Here is a 22,751-nt window from a genome sequence, read left to right as displayed (position 1 = left end):
TACCTGTATCTATGTATGATATAAATAAGGATAGCTTTGTAAGTATGCTTAGTTTGATCTTCCTCTTGAAGATGATCACTTTTGGTGATCGAAACACGTGCCGAGGTGTTAAAATAACGGTTTGATCTTGAAAAAAATATAGTGATATGCATTACTACACCAAAGGTTCCAAAGAGTACATCACAAGAATATACCATTTGCCTACATATCCATCTTTGACCAGTTTTATTATTTAGGTAAATCAGACACTAAAAAAATTATTAATTTTTAATTTATAGTCCGTCGCGAGAGTTTCGGGTGTCAAGACGATTGCTGCTTTGATATGATTTCTACTTGCTAGTCCTAAGATAAGTTTGAGAGTTCTGTAGTTGTGACGTACTTGCAAATTTTTTTAATGGAGAGTTGAATGGAAATCGGCTATCCTTTCAATTGGTACAATAGTCACAATATATTTTTTGTTTGTAATAAGTTAAGCAAACAAATTTTTTAGAAGAAGAAGCATTATAGCATTGTTATCCTGTATTTGCTGATAATATACAACAAATATGAGAATTGCCATATAATTAATTCATTTAAAATCTAAATAAAAGTAAGTATTACTTACTTACATATTCATGTTTGACGAGCGTAATTTTTTAGGTAAATCAGAACGCTAAAAAATGCATCGTTTTTTATTTATAGAAAGTAAGATAAATATGCTGAAAAACTCTACAAACTGAAAGAGCTGATGGAAACAAGGATTACAATTTCCAGCACGACAACAAGAAATGAATCGGATTTTTTACATTTAACTTACAATACCAGATTATCAGTTGAAGATGCCATGATATCAGTTGACTCCCGCTGCTGTGGAAGAGTGTCTTGGGATAAAAGTGCTCCGTTCAGTCATAAATCAAAGCCTTCTCTATCTAATAGTTGGATGAACGCCAATAAAAAAGACGTCGAGAATGAAGTAATGAAAGACATCAAAAACATTGCCATGCCAAAGTGCCCCTTTCCCACCTCAGTCAATCCTGAAAATACCGAAGATGGGGAAGCTGACTCTAAAAGCTTGATTTTAGTAAGGTATGTATTCATTTAAAAGGATCTACTGAGATATTACAGCTTGAAGTAGACTCATAAATTTGGTTTTGAAACAACCAAATTATATTCTGTCAAAAGATGATTACAACTGAATGGCGAATTCAGAAATGTATTCATATTCTATAAAGTATTCATTTACCATGAGTTTTAGTATACTTTGTCTGATAGATGGCTTCAGTTGAAAAATTTGGTGATTAAATTCTATGGGGTAATAGATATTGATAATCTAACTTATCAAAAAAAAGACTTGTCCTACTTGTTAAGACTAACAAGAAAGTTCATGCCTACGTTTACTTCCCAGTATCATTGTTTTTTTTTTATTATAGATGCGATTTCAAAAAGTCTGCAAAGGTCCAACCGTACTACCCTAAGCTGTATCCTTACAACCGTTCAACTCCTTTATTGAAATACTTCAAGGAAGAACAGAGTGTACTGTTATCAAATATGCCAGGTTCAACACGTAAAAACTTCAAATCCGACAAAAGCGATGTTGAAGAGAATAATGAAACTGATCGACAAAGACATAAAAGTGAGCCTCCCCGACCCGTTGCCAATAACGCCCACGATTCAACTCACGAGGGGCAAGAAAACGTGGAAAGTAATGGATATGCTCCCCAAAGCCCCGAGAGCCGGAAAAAGGAACTTTGTAGATACTTGAAATTGATGAATCCTGCTGATAAAAAAGAGGTTTTAAAGCTGGAAAATCGTAGATCGACTAGGGTGCGAAACCTGACGATTATGGAGGAGAAAAAACACAAGCCCCTCGAGAGGGAGTACGTTAGGGAAAAATCTGTACCTCGTTCGACGTTGAAGTCATTCAAAGAACTTGATGTAATGGTGGAAAAGTGTGCAAGAAAAGACTCAAGTAACGGGAAGTTAAGCTTCTGTGTTCCTTTTCCCCCTAAAAGTGTGTTTCAAGAAGTGAACGATTTCGATACGGTAATGTCCACTTTAGTGCCTAAATTTAAGAGGATATGTGATAAGAAAAATATAAAGTACACCAAATTCGATATGGACGAGAATTTGAAAACTCCTGAAGTAACAAGAAATAACCAAATGAAATGCCTAGATGAAAGGAAAACTCCAAGCAGGCCTATTCCAAAAAAAAACACCTCTGAAGAAGGAAATGGATCGATGGAAAAAAAAAGTAGGTCTTTATTTGTCTGATTTCGTTATTGCATGATTTTTAATATTGTTTACAAATCCTGAATAACTCTGCTTGTTTGACGAGACCTGGGGAGTAGGCAGATTGAGACCTTAGTGTAGTACTTTCTTGAAAATGGCTTTAGAGTCGAAGCCCAAACGTTGAACAATTGAAAACACCAAGAGAGAATTAGTAGAAACTTATAAATGTTTTTTTCCCAAATCAGTAGAATTAAAAAAAAAAAGTAAATCAAAGTGTTGCATTTGCAACATATCATTCACTTTTTCATTCAGTCCTTAGGTATGGTATAATCAATTGGAATAATGCATCAAAGGTACATCTTAATAGAATACTTGTCATTTAAAAATCTGCAGTAAGAAGCATAATCTCTGCCAATTATGATGAAAAGTGTCGGCCAATATTAGCAAAACTTAAAATACTAACCCTATACTCAGTTATTGTCTATGAAAATCTGCTTCTTGTTCAACAAAACTTGATAAATAAAGTTGCTCACATGGATATACAAATATACACCAACAAGATACAAGAAATAAGTCAAACTTTGTTCCTACAGCTAATAGGTTGAAAAGAACAGATAATATAGGAATTAAGCTATACAGTGCCTTATCTGCCTCCTAGCCCCTGGCTAGGAGGGATCCCTCCACCTGCCATTTTTAAGACAACGACGCTCAGTCCGATTCTCAAAAAATAAACACCAAAAACATAGGAAAACATGACCAGAACCTTTACTAACAATCACCATCAAATAAGAAGAACAACAGCACTTCTACATTATTTACATTTTGAAAAGTTATCAATAATTTTACGTAAGGAAACCAGTCAAATATCCAATGTGTTATAAAAAATAAATTTTAAATAAACAATTGAAAAAGCCTCTAGCCAGGGGCGAAACGTCTTGACACTTAATTGAAAAAACTTTTCCATTTTCCAAGAGAATCCAAAACCCAAGAACAACGAAACAACTATACCAAACAGGATTCAAGAACCTACTCAAACCGTATATATTTATATATATACAGGGCTATTCATATTCGTTTCTGTACATGGGGATCTCATAAACGATAAGAGATAGAGTGTCGGTTAAATTATGGCAAAGTTGCATATTTTCAAATCAAATTTTTTTTTCAAATCAAATCAAATTTATTCCATGTTAATATACAATTTGTTGTATGACATACATAATTAATAAATTTCAATTATCTTGAATGAGTAACTTTCACCTAGACATTGAAATGCCTGTATTGTGATCTGTTACTCACCAAGATAAGAGCTCAGTAAGTACATTTTATAAAATAATAAAAAAATATGATAATATTATAATAATTCATGGTAATACGATTAGTGAGAAAGAGAAAAAAAATAAAATAAACATTTTTTTTTCAAACTCTGAGGAAACAAAAACAAAAAAAAAATACAATATACAAATACAATATACAACAATATACAAATGGTATAGGAGTTGCTATTCAATGTGTAAAATTCTTTTTTATTCCTTTTAGTATATGTCAAATTTTTGAGGGTTTTCGATTATGAATTGTTTGAGCTTTTGTTTGAATTTATTAATTCCTTTGATAATTTTCAATTCTACTGGGAGTATGTTGTATAATTTCGGACCATAATAAAACACGAATCTTTGTGTATGGCTTTTCTTGTATAGAGGTATTTTGATATTTAAATTCTCGATTGCTCTAGTTCTTACCGTTATACGTGTTGAGTAATTACTAAATTTCGGGAACATCCATATTAGACACAGGTAACTGTATAATGATCTTACGTTTAGTAATTTAGTCTCTTGATATAAATGATCCGTTGAAAATCGTCTATTTTTTTTCAAAATTATTTTCAAAATTGAGTTCTGTGTTATTTGTAAGCTGTTAATGTGGTTGTCGAAAGTACCCCCCCATGATGTCATGCAATATCTTATAATGGATTCTGCCAAAGACTGATATATTAATAATAAGTTTTTTTTAGATAGAATATCTCTGAGACTATAAAATTTACGCATGAGTAGCCTCATCCTTTGTATTACATATGAAATTTGTTTGTCCCATCTCATATGTTGATCAATAACAAGACCCAAATATTTAATGGATACAGTTTTTTCTATTATCGGGCATTTACAATTGTAATTTTTTGTGCAGGTCATTTTGTGTAATTTCAATTTATTAATATGCGGCTGATCATCTGAATTTAGTGAAAAAGCCATAAATTTTGTTTTATTCACATTTAGACTCAATAGATTATTATTCAGCCAAAGAAGAATTTTTCTCACATTGATTTCAGCAGTTTCATAGACTGTATCCCAACTATCACCAGTAAAGATCAAGGCCGTATCATCAGCATAACACACTATATGACCGTGAAATTCATTAATTTGTGTAATTGCGTTTATATAAACAAGAAAAAGAATCGGGCCAAGTACTGTGCCCTGGGGTATACCAACATTGATTTGTAATGTTGTACTGAGCTTGCTACCAATTTTAACAGTTTGAGTCCGTTCTTTTAAATAATTCTGCATTAGTTGCAGAGCATGACCTCTAATACCATAATTACACAATTTTTGGAGTAGGATTTCATGTGACACAGTATCGAACGCCTTTGCCAAGTCCATAAATACCGCAAGACATTTCGAAGACTTGTCCAAGGCCCCTACTGTTTGTTCTACGAAGTCGAGCACGGCATTTTCTGTATTCGATTTGTTTATGAACCCGAATTGTTGTTGTGTTATTACCTGATGTTTACTAAAGAAATCCATTATTCGATTTTTGACAGATTGCTCGAATAGTTTCGCAAAATTATTGATGACAGAAATTGGTCGGTAATTGCATATTTCACTTCGACTTCCAGATTTAAAGACTGGAGTTATTCTACTAACTTTCCACTGAGACGGTACATTACCCTTTTTGTAACACAAGTTAATCAAATGAACTAGTGGTTTCAATAGGTATTGATGTATATGTTTTATCAGTTTGCTAGTTATTTCGTCAGGACCTGGTGCACTATAGTTTTTTAACTTAGAAATTAGACATATTATTTCATTTTCTGTCACTGGTTCGAAAAATAAGGAGGATGCTACCTTGGTATCATTTAAAAAGTTTTTGGGTAGGTCACATTTTTCAATTTTTTTTGCCATATTTGCACCTACACTATGAAAAAAGTTATTGAACAGATTAGCTTTTTCTTCATTACAACTTACGGTTTCACCATTTCCTTTATTGATTGTTGTGCTTTCTACATTATTTCTATTTGCATCCATGTTTGTGATATCTTTGATTATTTTCCAAGTTTGTTTACAGTTGCCATTAACCTCTTGTAGTTTATTTTTATAATAATCATTTTTTGTTCGTTTTATTAAGTTATTGAGTTTATTTCTATAGTCCTTATATTTTCTTTCATTTTCTTGAGTATTTTTAAGCAGAAATGTTTTTTTTAGGCTATCCCTCGTTTTAATCGACTGTATCAGTCCTAATGTTATCCAAGGTTTTAGCTTTTTGTTTCTTTTGTTATTTATAATGTTCGTTTTAGTTGATTCCGTGATATATTTTTTCAGTTTATCTATAAATTTATTGTATGAAATTTGTAGCTCATTGCATGATAAAATTTCATTCCAATTCTCTCTATTCAAAAGTGCTTTCAGTTTACCGAAATTTATTGTTTTGAAATTTGTTATTGTCGGTGGTGCATTCGTTTTCGGTAATCGGGAGATATATATAAATGTTGCATAATGATCTGTCAAGCTACTGTGAATAACAGATGGGTCAACATTTATTTTATGGTTTATAAAATTATTTTTGTTAATGAAAATATGATCAATGATGGCGTTACAGTCTTTTGTTTCTCTTGTGGGAGCGTTAATGCATGAATGGAAACCATTTTCGCTCATTATATTTTTATATAGGTTAGTGTGTTGTGTAATCATATCCTGTAGATTAATATTAATATCTCCTAAAAAAAGTTCAATAGTTTTTTTATTATAATTTAAAAAATAATTCTGCAGATCAAGTAAGTAGGTTGGCAAATCGATAGAAGGGGGCCGGTATGAGGCTGTAATTCCTATTTCAATATTGTTATTCGAATGATTCTGGAAAAATGTTATCCTCAATAGTTTTGTGTCGGTTAAAGAAATGATTTGGACATTAGCTGAAATAGTATTTTTGATATAAACAATCAGCCCGTCATTTTGATTTATTTTAGACTCATTATAATAAATAGCAAAATTCTGTAAATTAAATTCACTCACCTCTTCTACTTTCCATGTTTCTGATAGAACAATTACGTCTAATTTGTCCAAATCTTCTTGTAAATAAAGAAGTAGCTCATCAAAATTTTTTCTTATACTCCGAATGTTGAAATGAACAATTCCTATATCACCAACTCGTCTGATTTTATCTCCACAAAAGTACTCATGTAAGTCATCATAAACATTTGTTTTTGTTTCCTCATCGTTATCCAAACTATTAAGTACTTCGAGCATATGTAAGTAAATAAGCTAATATATGTACAAATTTTAACATACACCCAAACTCCAATATTTTAATGTAAATCTAAAAAAACATTATATATAATCATATAAACAGAGAAATAAACATGAATATGGAATAATATATCATCATTATATCAGTTTATTGAAATCTTCAGTCTTGACAATAATTATTTTAACCCCAGTATTAGCATAAATATTTCCTGAATCTGTCCATACATTATTTATACCATACTTTTCGATAGCTCTGGCTAAAAGTTTCACTCTTAAACTCGTCAGGTCCTCTCTTATTACTATTCCAGTTCCCTTGAGCATTTTTTTATTGCTATAAACTTTCTTTTTGGTTTCATGATTATTTGCTTTAATGAAAACACCTCTAGTTTTATGCTCTTCTTTCCTTCCCACTCTGTAACATATCTCTATATCTTGGTCCACTAAATTGATGCCCATTTTGGAATTGATTAAGCGTATAACTTCTTCCTTGGTTCTTTCATTCGGCTTTTCTCTAAAGTTGAATATTCTTAAGTTACATCGTCTTGTATTCTGGTCTATGTAATCAAATCTTTTTTCTATGGAAGATTGATCAGATGTTATTTTCGCTACTGTATCTTCAAGTTGTTTCGTTCTCAGATTATATTCGGTTTTCATGTTAGAGAGTTCACACTGTACACCAGTAATTGTTTCTTCGAGTAGTGATAATTTATTTTCCAGCGTTTTTATTATAGCCTCCGATACACTGTCTACAATTGTTTTTATAAACGCTTGACTACTCAGGCACTTATTTATCGATGAATTAACTGACGATTCTATTTCTTCCCTGATTTCTCGCGTGATAACCATTTTTTTACGTTTCTATCAAAATAGTTGTGTTGATTAATATGCAATATAGCAGCAGGATGATTTTCACCTTCCTATTAGCTCTCTTAACCTTGTATTTATTTATTTCAACGGAGCTCGGGTTTATACGTCCGCACTACTCGCGTACTACCATTAGAGACATATTCAATGATGTAAAGAAATCGAATATAGTTCTTTTGGTTCTGGAGGCAGAAATTGGGCAGAAATTGGCCCTTGGAACAAACTGAAAAAATCATTACGGCCCGAAGGCTTCAAAGTTTGGAGACCCCTGGTTTACGAGATCCCCATGTACAGAAACGAATTTGAATAGCCCTGTATAATATGTTAGATATGTGATTTATAATTTGTAAAGCTCGTGGCTTTACATTTTAGTCAATTTTTATACGATTGGAATTTTATGTTGTTAACTTGTATTTTTTTTGTAACTTTAATTTATCTACAAGCATTTTTCAGAAACTATATTGACGAATCTTATCCTCTCAAACCTATTTTAGAAATTGTATTGACGTGTCTATAAACTGTGTGTTTCTTGAGACTAAAATTATAAATGTCTTTATTGCTATAATAATTAGACAAACATTTTTTCAAATGAATTTTCATTCTGTCATTATTTTCAGGTAAAACGAAGAAGGGTGTTACAAAGAAAAACAATTCTGAACGAATTAACTCACTCAGGAGTAAAGGGAAACTAAAAAGTGTGTCGCTAATAAAAATAATTGGGAGAAAAGACAAACAAAAAGCCCGGTGGAAGATACTGAAGCGAAAGGAATTGAGAGAAAAAAATAAAACCATCGAGAGCAAAGAGACTCGCTACACTCCCTGTCCTGTGAGATCTCGAAAGAATTCCGAAGCAAAATCTGTCATTGACAAGAGCGAAATCGCTTCGACAGTTCAGTCTACGGAAAACGATATCGATTTAGAAAATTTCATGAATAGCATGGTGGACTTTGAAAGTCTCAGCGAGGAGCATAGAAAGTGCCTGATTGAGAATAGGATTTTATCGACTAAATCGACAAAAAAGACTTATCCTCCGAAAGAGGAACAATCCGAGTCGTTCTCTTCCCTCCAGACGTTACCTTTGTATGGGTTCAGCAAGTCTGGCGGACCAGAAAAGAGGAACGTGCTGCCAAAACCGATCTCTGAACTGCAATGCAGTTCTCCAAAACTTATCTCCGAGCCAATAAAGGAAAAAAAAGATCCTACCAAGATTGAACAGGAGTGTAAAGGGAAACGAGAAGATTATAGCCGAGTAAAAGCTTGTCAAGAAAAGGAAGATAATTTCCCGAGAGAAAAGACTTGTGAAGGAAAGTCAGTGAATAAAAGCGGAGAGCCTGTGCTTTCCCCAATTGTCGGAGGAAACACATATCTCATCCTCAACATTCACAGGCCGGAAGTTCAGGTTCATTCCCAGCAAAATTCCGCCCCGATCACAGGCCCTTCTCTCCAAGAGCACGACTATGCGGGCACCCCCGCTCGAAAGGCGGCCGTAGAACAAGACACCGAAGTGGACGTAGTTACGGTTCCGATAAAAAACGTGCCGGCAGGAAACTACGTGAAATTCAACACGAAACAGCTCACCAAAGATACCGACTACGAATTATTGCCTTACAATAAAAACGTCGAAATGAAATCGCTGCACAAGAGTTTGCAGTTCAGTAGAAAAAGGAACAACAACGTAACCATGGACTCGAGTATGGCTCATGAGTGGGACTCGGACGGATCACCGAAGCAGAAGTTGAAGAAGTCATCACATTCGATTAATATCAGCAAGGAGAACGGTCCTGTCGTGAGAGCTTTTTACGTGGATTACAATCTCATTGTCTGCCAGGAGTTCCTGATTTCGTTCTGGATGCAAACACCGTTGGGTGAGTTTTTTTATGAGTTTGAATGCTAGCTGTACTCCAAGTACTCCAAGGTTCCATTTTGGGACCGATACTAATTGAAGGTATATACTACATCGAAACATTATGCATGCATAAATGCATTATGCATGCATTAAGTTTATAAAAATCAATATAAAAACTTATCACTATGTATCCACTACTCCTTTACATAATACCCGACAAAAAAATAATTTAGTTCTACAGTATCATAGGTTGCCTAAAATCAGAAATTATAACAATTATTGTGGTCCGATATTCTTCAACAAAATTCCTGAAGCTATACGCTGTACCCCTACTAAAAGTTTCCTACAAATAATAAAAAAACTACTTATCAAAAAAGCGTATTATAGCATTGAAGAATTCCTGTCTGATGATGTGGTCTCTTCTTTGTCGATGTTGCAGTGACACACAGGTAGAGCATAAATATTTTATAACTATCTTTAAGTTCAAACCTTTTATATTATGTTGATGTAACTATAACCATGACTTACCTATTTTACTAGTATATTTCCACCTGGCTTGTGTAAACATGAAGAGTGTAAAGCATCAATAAAATTTCTTTCTTTCTTATACAACTTTATATTGTTTTTGTGGAAATGAAGAATTTTTATTGTTTGTACAATAACAACAAAATGTTCATATATTTGAAAGTAGTTGTTTTTTATGTTTTTTTGCAGTTTGTGTCTGAAAGAAACTTCTGTTCCATGGTCTGCACATTTTTATGAAGGGTTTTCATTGATGTATTTAATTACTTCCTTCCTTTCTTCTGAAGTTTCACACTTTCTGTAGAACGATGGAGCAGCTTGTCTGTCTGTTTTTTCGTTAACCAACTGTCGCCCCCCATACAATCGACAACTCTGAAAAGTTGAAACTTATGCTAGCTAAGGACTAACGAGGTCTTACCTTTTAACGTGTGATTCCTAGTATGAAGCCAAAAGGTTCTCTCCCAGAAACTAATTTTTCCTAAAAAGACGTTCCATTTCAATTGTAACAAATATATTTTTATTTTCCAGGCAATGTGCTCGGTTCGCAAGACATGTGGGTCCCCCGCGGCCAGACGCAAAGGATAGTTCCGAACAACAAATGCGTTCAAAAAGAGTCTATGGAGAGAGTTATTTGTACCGAGAGCAGTGTCGTCTACATCGAACTGTGGATGAAGGAGCACAAGTCTGAAATGAGACAGGGACCTGTGACGGACGTCTTCGTAACCCTGTACTTTTGGAAACAGCGAAAGAACGGTTTGGATAAGAAGGTCTTGCAGTTGGAGAATATCAATGGGTAAATATATTTCATTCAAATGAACGATTTTCCCCGTTATTCAGTATCAGAAACGTTTAGTCTGGCGAGTTTTGAAACACCTTATTATCAACAAGGAGTCTGATCCTGTAAAGTGCCCGTCATCGTACTTAAAAAGTGCGCCAATGAGCTCGCACCAGTATTATGTAAAAAAGAAAAGTATTAGCTTTCTTCTTTTTCGTCTTCTGGACGTACAGGAATTTCTGTTTCATCGTCATCATCTTCGTTGTCCTGAATCGTTGTAAATAATCCCCACTTACAAAATAAAATGCCACTTTCAACACTTGTAGGTAAAACGTGAATAACTATTTTTCCACAAAAACGGCTTTATTAAGAAAACTTGACGATTTAAATATAGGGACATGTATATCATCTTGAAGCATTTTTCACCATCTTTCAATTTATCGAGTAATATACAGGGGGTTTCATCTGAAAAAATGAACTTTCGACTACTTTTATGCACAATGGAAATAATAGTAATTTTAGCACGCCCTGTATAATATGGAGTCGATTTCTTGGTGTTATTTGAATATTTCGAGTTTGTCCAAACTATCATCAAAATATCAACTTTTCATGAATTGAGAGTACTGATGTACTTAATTTCAATTAAGGCTATGTTTTGGACCATATTTAGCACAATTTATTTTTTATCTCGAAAACAGATAGAGATAGGTATAGGACATTATTAACAAAAAACTATTAAAATACCAGAGCGATTCCAAAAATGTATTAATATACGGGGTGTTCCATTTAAAAAATATAATTGCTAGGACTTTTTGATGGAAGTGCAACGCCGCAATGCTGAAAATATTTTAGATCGATAGAACAGGTAAGGAAATGTGAGAGGTGAAATTTTCAGAAAAATCATGCTTTGCGTTTTCCAGAAACGTCTAACCTACCATCGACCGTGAGTCACGCTGTATACATATATACATACATATTTCCATATACACACACATACATATATAAATATATAGGTACATTTTTAAATTATAATGGTAATTAAAAACAAAAAAATGTAATATGGAGATCAGAATTTTAATTGGAGGAAGAATGCAGAAACTTTTTCAATTCCGATTTGAATGTTGTTTTTTGATTTATTTTTAGTTTCTCTGGAAGATTATTATATATTTTAACTCCCAAATGAAATATTGCTGAAATATTTAATTTTCTTTATCCCCAGTGGTGGATTTTTATATATTTTATAACCATTGTATATAAGAGAGTCTTTGACAAGCTTTGAGGTTGGAATAGGTTATCTAATATTTTCTACCTGCCGAGTACTATAATTCGTTGGGATGGCTTCACATCTGTTGATGTGTTTTCTTATCAGGCATTCAGAATCTCGATTTTTTTGCTTTATAAATGTACCATATTGTCCGCTTTTCTTGGATTCAAATGGCCCGCTTGTGGTTGTTACTAACCCCCCAGAAGGCAATGCCATAACACAGGTAAGACTCTATTACTGAATGCCATTAACCATCTTTGTGTTTGACAGTCCGAGTTTATTGAATAGTACACGAACTGCATAAGATACAGATGCTAGTTTGCTTTCAGGATTCTCAATCTTATATCAAAATTCAGTCTGCTATAAATGTGTAACCCCAGGAAGTTAGTTCTCAATTGATCCTTCTAGTTAAACATTTTCAGTGTACCTTCTAAAAGTGACAACATTGGTCTTTGAGACATTGAAATTTAAGGGCTCTAAAAAAGAACTGTGCCACATTATAGTGGTCTCATTGGCATACAGTGTGAAGTGTCCACAATATTTTGACATTTGATAAATCATTGATATACACCAAAAAGAAGAGCGGACCCAGTATTGAGCCTTGAGGTATGCCAGTCTTCATGTGTGCTATTTCAGAGAGTATTGTTGTTTTCACTGTATGGCTTCGACCTGGTAGGTAGGAATTACACCATTTAAAGGCAATTCCTCTAATTCCGTAGTAGTGAAGTTTCTGTAACAGTATTTCATAATTCACACAGTCAAACGCCACAAAAAAAAACACAAAATACTGCCACCATCATCTCATCATTATTCAACACAGTGTATATTTTTTTTATGAATGAGAAAATGGCATCATTGGTATTTTTAATGCCTTGAAAGCCAAACTGATTGCTCATAAGAATGATGTGCTTTTTAAAAAGTTCCACCATTTCAATTTTAACTCATTTTTCTATCACTTTAGCCATTGTAGTATGAGAGCTATTAGTCTATAATTGGCTGGATCATCCCGAGTATCCCTTTTATGAAATGGAATTAAGACTGATCTCTTTGGGAAATCGGAGAACAGACCTTTGCCGAAAGATATTAGAGTGACTATGACTTCTTGTGAATAGTCTGGAGTATTTTTGAAAATTCGAATTGATGTATCATTGAATACCCATAGTTTTTTGTTTTTGTAAGACTTGATAATTTCTTTAACTTCTCTCAAATCAATATAATACAGAAGAAGTGACTCTATAATAGCATGACTTGGAAGGTTTTCTAATGGATCGGAATCGGAGCGCATATTTTTTGTCAGTTTTTCAGAGACTGAGAAGAAACACTCTTTTGAGTGTTATATGTTTTTTATGTTTCCTAATATTCTTTATCAAATGTTAATTCGTTTATTATTCTGCTATTTTCCTTATAATGTTGTATTCCCGTTGAATAAATGAAAATGATATGTTTCTATCAGTGACTTTAGTATATTCTTCTAGGTTCGCCGACGACGTTCAGTATTCAGTGATGAAAAGTTCGCAAAAAATCATAGTAAGCTGGCACTGTACCAACGAAGACAACGTTTCGAAGAGAACGTTCATCCACGCCTATCTTCTAGCCCCGGACTATCAGACAGTGTCTAATATATTCGATATCGAACCCATCGATCACTATGTATCATCTTTACATAACATCGAGGGTATGTTTCACTCACAAACTTATTGCAGGTGGTGCTGAATTGAACGATTTAAGTTCTAGAAAAAGTATAGTAGTTAACTTGATCATGAGTCAGTAAATAGCGAATTAAAATGTTTCTTCAGTTTGATTTATTTGGTTTCACTTTCATGTTTTGTCTTTCTTTTTTTTAACACTCGTTATTTTTTAGAGTGCGACAACTTGATAATGGGTTGTGGAGAAAACAAAATCACCTTGTGGAACGTCGAGTTTGGTTATATAATAGCGACAGTTGAATTGAAGGATATAAAATCTCCGCTTTCCACCCTGTGGGTGAAATGTGATAGGGTGAGTGAGAAAAATTAGGCATGAAGATTCAGATTCAATTTCTCTTATTGATTATTTCCAGGGCTTTCTCTTCGCTCTTCAGCAGTGTGTCGACAGGGAATTGCGGTTGATTGCCATTAACGGGATCAACCATTCGTGGAAGAAACTTGCCAGCTATTTTCCTCCTGAAGGTTTCGATAGGTACGAAAACTTTTTTTTTTTTCAAGTTAAAATGACGATGATTCTGCACTGCTTATTTTGAAATGATTGAAGTGTTGGTTTTGTGTCCTAATGATATGAGCTATTGAGAAAACAGTTCTAATTTCAGTAAATTTGAGTACCTTCATATTTTGTATAGAAAAAAATATCGAATGAACTCTCTGAATCGAAACGGTTTCATTTTCATAACTTACGGTTTTCTACTCATTTTCATTTCAGCCAATTTCTATTCAATACAACTTTTATTTGTCGAAATAGTTCACTATACGTTTGTTTTTTCAACTTAACGACAATTTACAGAGTCTTTGATAATTACCGCAAACTGTACAGATTAATCATTAAAAGAGCGAAAGAAAAGTATTACTGTGAAAGAATTTCTACATCGTCAAACAAATCTAAAGAAAACTGGGCCATAGTCAATGAGCTAAGGGGAAAGGCAAACATACTTCCAGTTCAATTGGAGATTGATCCAAATTCTCTCAACAATTTTTATTGCACAATAGCAGAAAAACTTACATCCACTATAACAGCACAAAATAACCCCTTAGATTACCTAAAAAATATCAATATACCCGAGGAATTCATATTAGATCATACAAATGTTGAGGAAATTAGAGAAACTTTAAAATATATCAAAAATAAAAAAACACACGGGATTGACGAAGTATCCATTAAACTTTTTGAAAATCTTTCCGATCAGGTTCTTCATATTCTGGCGGATTCAATTAATGTGTCTTTCACAACTGGAACATTTCCTGGCGTCCTGAAAACTGCTTTAGTTATTCCTATTCACAAGGGGGGTGCAGCGAACGAGCCGTCAAACCTTCGACCGATTTCTCTTATACCATCTCTATCAAAACTTATAGAGAAACTTGTCAAGAAAAGAATGATATTCTTCTTTACAAAACATAATATAATAAACAATGCCCAATTTGGCTTTCAATCATGTAAGAATACTAGCGATGCTATCTTTGACTTCTTGGAAGAGCTATATTTAGGCCTAAATCAAGGCGAGGCGACCGCTGCAGTATTCTGTGATTTTTCTAAGGCCTTTGACTGTGTAGATCACAGAATATTGCTGAAGAAATTATTTCTTTATGGTTTCAGAGGGCCAACCCTCGAATGGTTCAGCTCTTTTTTCTCCGACAGAAATCAAATTGTCAAGGTAGGAAATAAAACATCCAGTCTCTCCAAAATATGCCGTGGAGTTCCTCAAGGATCTGTTCTAGGTCCTATCTTATTTCTCCTATATGTGAATGATCTTCCTAACATCAATATTGATGGTAAAATTACACTATTTGCAGATGACACCACTTTATTTTGGGGTGGAAAGGATTTGGTTTCCTTGAAGAGTACCATTAAAGCTGATTTAGAAAAAATTGAGTATTGGTGTGACTCAAACTCACTATGTTTTAACTTCAGCAAAACTAACATTCTATCATTTAAATTTGTGCACGGAAATTTCTGCCTTCAAACTCATATGATAGAAAATAAACAATCTGCTAAAATCTTGGGAATTTGGATTGATAATTTTCTGAAATTTGAGGATCATATAAAATATCTGAACAAAAAACTTTCATCTAGCTGTTATGCCATTAGAGTTATCACTAAAGAACTGGGAGCAGCTGCTGGTAAAACTGCGTACTACGCTTTAATCGAATCTCACTTGAGATATGGTGTCGCCTTCTGGGGGTTTTGTAGCAAACAGTTACTACAATCTGTTTTCGTTTTGCAAAAAAGAGCAGTGAAATTCATCTACAAAGCCAATATTAGGGACCATTGCAAACCCCTATTTATCAATAATAAATTACTGACTGTACATTGCATTTTTATCTTGGAAACAGTAAGTCTCCTATTTAAAAGAAGAGAATGCTATAGATCAGAAAATACCTACTTTACCCGTCAAATTCACGACATACCTCTGCCTATTCCAATAGCAACGTTAACAAAACATTCTGTTTTGTTTGAGAGTCGGAAGATTTTCAACCATTTACCTACCGAAATGAAAAGTATAGTGAACTACAAGGTATTCCGTAACCGTGTAAAAACTTTTGCTCTTAAAAGCGTATTACAGCTTGGTCGAATATTTTGAAGACAGGCTTTGAGACCAGCTTCTGATTTAGGTTTTATTTTTTGAACTTTTTACAGTTCTGGAAATTTTACATAACTTCGACTATTATATTTTTATTTTGTCTGCACCTGTTATTTTTATTTTTCTTTATAATTACTTGATAACTTGTATTTCATATATATGTGTGTATATATGTGCATATATGTGTTATATATGTGTATGTATATGTATGTGTATGTTATTTTGTGTAATAGTATTGTTTTCATATGCTTTGTCAATAAGATTTTTTTCTTAGACAATAAAGTACAGTGATTGATTGATTGACTCTTTTGGCCTAGTCAATTATATCAATTCACCAACTCGTATACGAAGATTACCTTTTATATTTCGGGATTAGAGAACAAAAACAAATATTAATCATCGAAAATCCCTTTTATTTTTTTTCAAAATATTCCCCATGAAGATCTATACACTTTTGCATGCGTTTGCACCAATTGTCGAAGCACTTTTGCCACTCTGATTGAGGTATCTCCAAAACACGCATTCTTAATGCAGTAACCGCTTCTTCAGGTGTCAAAAAACTTTGACCTCTCAGTCTGTTTTTCATGTGAGGGAATAAAAAGAGGTAATTCGGTGCCAAGTCAGGGCTATATAGGGGATGACTCATCAAATCGATGTTTTGGGTGCTAAAAAATGTAGTTGTTTGAGCCGATGTGTGAGAGCTCGCATTGTTGTGGTGAAGAGTGATCTGTCTTTGCCGGTTGGTTTTCCTGATTTCTTGGAAGACAACTGGCAAACAAATGGTTGTGTACCACTCAGAATTGACTGTTCTGCGTTGTTCTAGTGCAGGGGTCTCCAAACTACGGCCCGCGGGCCAAATCCGACCCGCCAGTGTCGTCAATTCGGCCCGCGACAGCCAATGATTTACTGTCATCAATCTGGCCCGCGTCATCCAATGATTACCTAATTGTTGTTACTATTGCTGTGACAAGTTGAAGAAGAAAACACAGAATGATAAATACTTGGTTTCATTTACTTGCAAGGTAAAACTTAACAACAGAAATGATGACAAAGAAAACTTACTGAAGTATCTAAGTTTAAGCATATTAATAACTAACAAATAATTGAAATGAATCACAGTAAAACAAAAACACTAATGAGATGTATGCAATTGTGATTTTCCACCGACAATACTTTGTAGTTGTGGATCAATTTTACTTGTACCAATTATCAAAAGAGATTTAAGATGCTCATCGGTTAATTGAGATCTATAAACATTCTTTGTGTACTTCATCTTGGAAAACGTTTTCTAACACAAGTAAGTAGTACCAAAAACAGAAAACAACCCACGAGCAAATTTATGCAAATTATCAAATTGTTCCAGTGGAAGACTCTTATGAAATTCCAACAAAGATGAATTTTGATATTTGTTCTTAAGTATATCACTGCACCGTGAATCAATAATTTCCATTTGGACTTCCGGAGCCAGGGTTTCAATGTCAGAATCAAAAGGATTTTGAAAAAGCTTAATTTCATTCGCAATGACATCAAAATCTGAAAAACGAGTATCAAAATTTATCTTCAAAGCACTCAAAGTTTCGATTGCAAAATTTACGGGAAATTCAGTCTCTGTAGTGTGGCTGAATATTTCACACAAAATGTGTGAAACATTTTTTACATAATTGCGATTGAAATAGTATTATTTTTTGCCTGAAGGATTTGATATTGTTGTATAAATCAGGGAGAAGCTGATTTTCTCCTTGGAATCTCAAATTCAGTTCGTTCATATGATTTGTCAAATCGACATAGAAGGCTAACTTTCACATCCATTCAATATTTTCTAAATCAGCAAAAGGGCGCTGCTTCTCATTTAAAAAATTTCGATCTCTGCTCGAAGTTCAAAAAAGCGCTTAAGGACTTTTCTGCAACTAAGCCAGCGTACGGCAGTATGATATGGTAAATCATTTTCTCCAATCTGTTGAATAAACTCGCGGAATTGTCGGTGATTCAGCCCAGTGGATCTGATGAAGTTAACAACTGATATGACTGGTTTTAGAACTTCAAACATATCCAAACATTTTCCGCACAAGGACTGTTGATGAATGATACAATGTAAGACTAATGGTTTTGAACCACCATCATTTTCTACAGCCTTTGACACAAGTGCAACACTCCTTTATTTTTACCATACATATTTTTGCCTCCATCAGTTGTTATACATTTCAAATGTCTCCATCAAAGGTTCTTTTTATTAATGGCATTTTCAACTCCCTTAAAAATATCTGCCCCAGTTGTTGTGCTGTGAATACTATCAATATCAAGAAGTTCTTCATACACTTCATAGCTTTTATCTACTCCGCGAATAAAAATCAACACCTGAGCAGTATCTGACACATCCGTTGACTCATCCAATGCTAGAGAAAACCACTCATGATGTTCATTTTTGTTAGACAGTTGAGATGATATATTTTCTGCGATGTCTTGCACTCTCTGAGCCACGGTGTTTGCTGACAAACTGACACTTTTAAGTAAATTTACCTTTTCGGGGCATATTTCTTCGGCTACTGCAATCAAGCATTCTTTTATCATTTCTCCATCGGTGAATGGTTTGCCACGTTTTCCGATTTCAAGAGCCACACGAAAGTTGGCGCGAGTTGCAGACTCTTGTTCAGTATTCACTTTGGTAAACAAAGATTGCTGCGATTTGAGTCCGCATTTCAAAGCTTCAAATTTTTCCTTCCGCAAACTTCCTGTATACTTGGAGTAACTTTGAAGATGTTTCGATTCATAGTGTCGTTTGATGTTATAGTCTTTGAGAACAGCTATGGTTTCATTACAAATCAAACATAGCGCCTTATTACTGAACTCAATCACAAAATACTGAAAGTTCCATTTTTCTTGGAACGTTCTGCATTCACTGTCGATTTTTCGCTTCTTTTCCATACTAACAAATCACACATAAAAACAATAAGTCAAATCAAAATACTTTTATTGACGGGTGTTGCTTTATTTCACAATAGACAGTTTCGCTTCCTTCGCCTTTCCTTCGCAGACTAACTCGCAGTTGCGCCGCTAGCCTTTCAATATGCAATTATAACTGCCATCTCGATGTGATCGGAATACACTAGCTAGAACCAGAACTTTCTTGAACCAACGCGGTAATTCCAAATATTTAATTACGCCTAATGCCACCTAGCGGGTAGCTGAAAAAGATAGTACATAGTACCACTACTCGCCACTAGATGTCGTTAAGTGTCGCACAATAATAATTGAAATGCAAAAAAAGCGTAAGTTTGCTTAGGTCACACACTTTGCGACTATCCTAGTCTAGAAATATAGTTAAGGGCAGAAATTGGCCCTTGGAACAAACTGAAAAAATCATTATGGCCCGAAGGCTTCAAAGTTTGGAGACCCTTGCCCTAGAATATCTCAGTGATATTTATGTAGACAGTACCTTTTCGTTACCCCACATCAGCGTAAATGAATTCTGTTTAAATTTGTTTAAAATCTGTTTTTCCGTTAATCAGCTGTCGCCCCTATACGAACGACAACTCTCAGAAGTTGAGAAACTTGTGCGAGCCAAAGACTAATGAGGTCTTACCTTTTAACGTGTGATTCCTAACACGGTTGCAGAATCGTCCCAGCTTCAACCTGATAAATTCTCTCGAGAAAAATATCTGGTCGAGGCGGGAATCGAACCCACGGCTTTCCAGTCGTGAGTCGGGCGCACTACCACCGCGGCCAAGTAATTAGAAACATAAAAAATAAGAAAGCATCTGGCTTTGATTAAAATACTGGAAAGTCTTCCTGAGACTGCACTCAATATACTTGTTGAACTGATTAACAACTCCTTCGAGCAAGGAACATTTTCTTCAATTCTCAAAACCTCGGTTGTCATTCCTTTCCATAAAGGCGGCAACAATGAAGATCCAGCAAATTTTAGGCCTATATCGCTTATCCCAACCTTTAAAAAATCGCACCTTTATAATGCCGTCACCTTCTACAATAAACTGCTAATCTCAATTAGGGGATCTGAACCTCACAATGTGCTTTGTGAACGGTTAAATCTTTCCGCATTGAAAAATACTATTAAAGCTACCAGGAATACTTTAACGATAATTTATGCTAGTCTTCAAGTTTTATTTGTCTGAGTTTGAGGTTTATGACTTCAATGTTACTAATTGTCTATTTTTTTTTTGACTTACCATGTACTTATTTTGTACCAAAAATGTTTTGGAGGAGGCACATATTAATAATTTCAATTTTTCTGTAGGTTGAGGGGAGTTTGCGTAGAAAACGGCCTCCTTCTCTCCTTTTACGACCAAGGGATCCTCTGTTGGAAGGCAGAGACAGGGGAACCCATCGAAGAAGTGAACTTGGAGACTGACGTCATACCTTCGGGCAAACACCTAATTTTAGTGGAAGATAATCAGATTATCGTTAAGCACGTGATGACTCATTTAATGTCGATGTCGGTGGAAGAGTCATGAAATAACAATTCACTTACTTTATTAGGAAGTAGATATCGAATTTTCGTAACTAGTGTTCATAGTTTTTTCCAAGTTGTTTGTTTCTTGTACATACATAATTTAGTAGTTCGTTGATTGATGAATTTTTTGAACTGTAATTTTTTTATTTTATCGATGTTATAGGTTACATAGTTATTTATATTTATAAAGCAGAAGGTATTTGATGAAGAGTGTACAAAATGAGTTCGAACGGAGAAAATAAAGATTAAACTCGATTTTGTATCATTTTCGGTTGCTTTTCTTAAATTTCCAATACATTGTATTCTGGCTGAATTTCTTGAGTTGTAACTTTTGGTTTTATCTGAGAGTATGGGGAGGTTGAGTATGTACTGCTCAGCATCTCTTTATTTCAATGGTCACTACTTGGCCTACTTTTCAAAAGTAAAACTATTCAGTTAACGCAAAAGCCGTTTTTGCCCTATATTCAGCAAACTGCTTTCTTGTGGTTCACTTGAAAACATTAATTGGGGTACTGAAAAATGTTGATTTGACGTTTCCTGAAAATCCGAATAGATGGAGCCACTTGAAGGGGACTGATACACAAGATGTGGCTGAAAAGTAATGAGACTAGAAACACTGCAAGCCATTTGGCAACGCTGCGCTGTTGTCCTTTATAGGGACATGTATCAGTACTTATTACTCTCCAGTCGTTCAGAATGCGAATTTCAATTCCTGCTGTGAAACGTTGAAAAACCTCACAATTGAACACAAAAACAAGGGTTTTAATCTTCACAGAATCTCCAATGGATAAGATGATGGATTTTAAATACGATCCTGAAACCAAGAGGCAGCCTTATAAAGACGTCGTGTGAGACCAGACAAATTGCTGCTACATCATGACAATCTCGGACGGCATTCCTATGGTTCCCCAACCTCCCTATTCACCTGATCTCAGTCCCTGTGACATTTTGCTAAACTGAAAAATGTCCTTAAAAGACGTCATTTCGGGACTTTGGAAAACATTCAAAAGAGTAATGAACATGCTGAAGACCATACCAGTTGAAAACTTCCAGCGCTGCTACCAAAAAGGAGAACAACGTCTCTAATGGTATGTAGATGCCCAAGTTAATCTATTTTGATGTTTGAAAAAAAAGAAAACTCTGGTAAATAAAAAAATCAGTCCCATAACTTTTATCTACTACTACTACTATCTACTATCCTGTATAGTAGATTAGTTGAAATAAAATTCGTTAATGGGTATTTTAAAATTGTTGAAAATACCTGAAGCTGAAAGAAAATGTTGCATTAAAAATGTTTACTCATAAATCTAGGTGATATTTATTAAAATCCCAATCGTACTCGAGCTTCTTTTCGATCCTTTTGATTGAGGAGAAATTAAAATTCCTTTGGAGTGGTCCAATTTTCATCTTCATAATAATGTTCATTCTTCCATCTGTCGTTTGGTAGTCAAATCTTTCCATCTTCTGTTCAGCGGTTTCTATATATTTCTATAAAACATTATACTGAGCAAGATAAATGGCAGCACTAGTGATCTGCCATCTGTAAACCATAGCTAAAACTACTTAAATTGTTGCAGGTTTCTATTTCATCACATGGACAGCTTTTAACTTATCCAACTAGATGGCAGAACAAGCTTGAAATTTTCAATTACGTGGACTTGCGGTGTACTAATTGTGGATAAAACACTGATATTTCAGTTTCAAAAGAGTGAAGTCTGGATAATTGTATAACATGTCATTTTACCGTCCTTGATTTCGTATTGTTTACTAGATGATCTGAAGAGCCAGTAGCACCCCATGTATAATTTTGTATTTATTTATTCACAGTTCATTACTAAATAAATATGTTTCAATGCTATTTAAAGACCTATTCATTTCAACAATTGCCTGATCCAAATTTTCATATATACAATAAACCAATGCATCATCTGCAAGAAGATTTATACAGTGTAATCCAGAAATTTGGTTAATATAATTTAGATAAATAATAAAAAGCAATGGG

At 34.2% G+C, this 22,751-nt stretch overlaps 1 protein-coding gene across 2 annotated transcripts; it reads left to right on the top strand.

Annotated features, from left to right (window-relative positions):
* The first annotated feature begins 437 nt into the window (after window positions 1-437).
* On the top strand, window positions 438-21,004 carry LOC111505051 (uncharacterized). 2 transcript variants are annotated; one of them, XM_023159796.2, is made up of 9 exons: window positions 438-589; window positions 640-1,065; window positions 1,410-2,230; window positions 8,204-9,451; window positions 10,483-10,747; window positions 13,469-13,668; window positions 13,855-13,991; window positions 14,053-14,171; window positions 20,534-21,004. In XM_023159796.2, the coding sequence occupies exons 2-9, from the start codon at window positions 728-730 to the stop codon at window positions 20,748-20,750; spliced, it is 3,345 nt and encodes a 1,114-aa protein (XP_023015564.2). In that variant the 5' UTR covers window positions 438-589; window positions 640-727; the 3' UTR covers window positions 20,751-21,004. The 2 variants fall into 2 exon arrangements, with proteins under 2 accessions (XP_023015564.2, XP_074030631.1); XM_074174530.1 differs by having other exon boundaries at window positions 448-589; window positions 682-1,065.
* The last annotated feature ends 1,747 nt before the right edge of the window (window positions 21,005-22,751 follow it).

The sequence above is a fragment of the Leptinotarsa decemlineata genome, unplaced genomic scaffold (genome assembly GCF_025532065.1).
Source record: "Leptinotarsa decemlineata unplaced genomic scaffold, Ldec_3_MD MMD2_tig00000591_RagTag_RagTag, whole genome shotgun sequence".
NCBI lineage: Eukaryota > Metazoa > Arthropoda > Insecta > Coleoptera > Chrysomelidae > Leptinotarsa > Leptinotarsa decemlineata.
This window is presented reverse-complemented; position numbering and strand designations above follow the sequence as displayed.

Excerpts from the sequence above, each read along its gene's own strand:
- LOC111505051 (XM_023159796.2), top strand. The coding sequence starts at position 728 with ATGGAAACAAGGATTACAATTTCCAGCACGACAACAAGAAATGAATCG. Across the intron at positions 1,066-1,409 it reads AAAAGCTTGATTTTAGTAAG|ATGCGATTTCAAAAAGTCTG; the intron begins GTATGTATTCAT and ends TTTTTATTATAG. Across the intron at positions 13,992-14,052 it reads TGTGGGTGAAATGTGATAGG|GGCTTTCTCTTCGCTCTTCA; the intron begins GTGAGTGAGAAA and ends GATTATTTCCAG.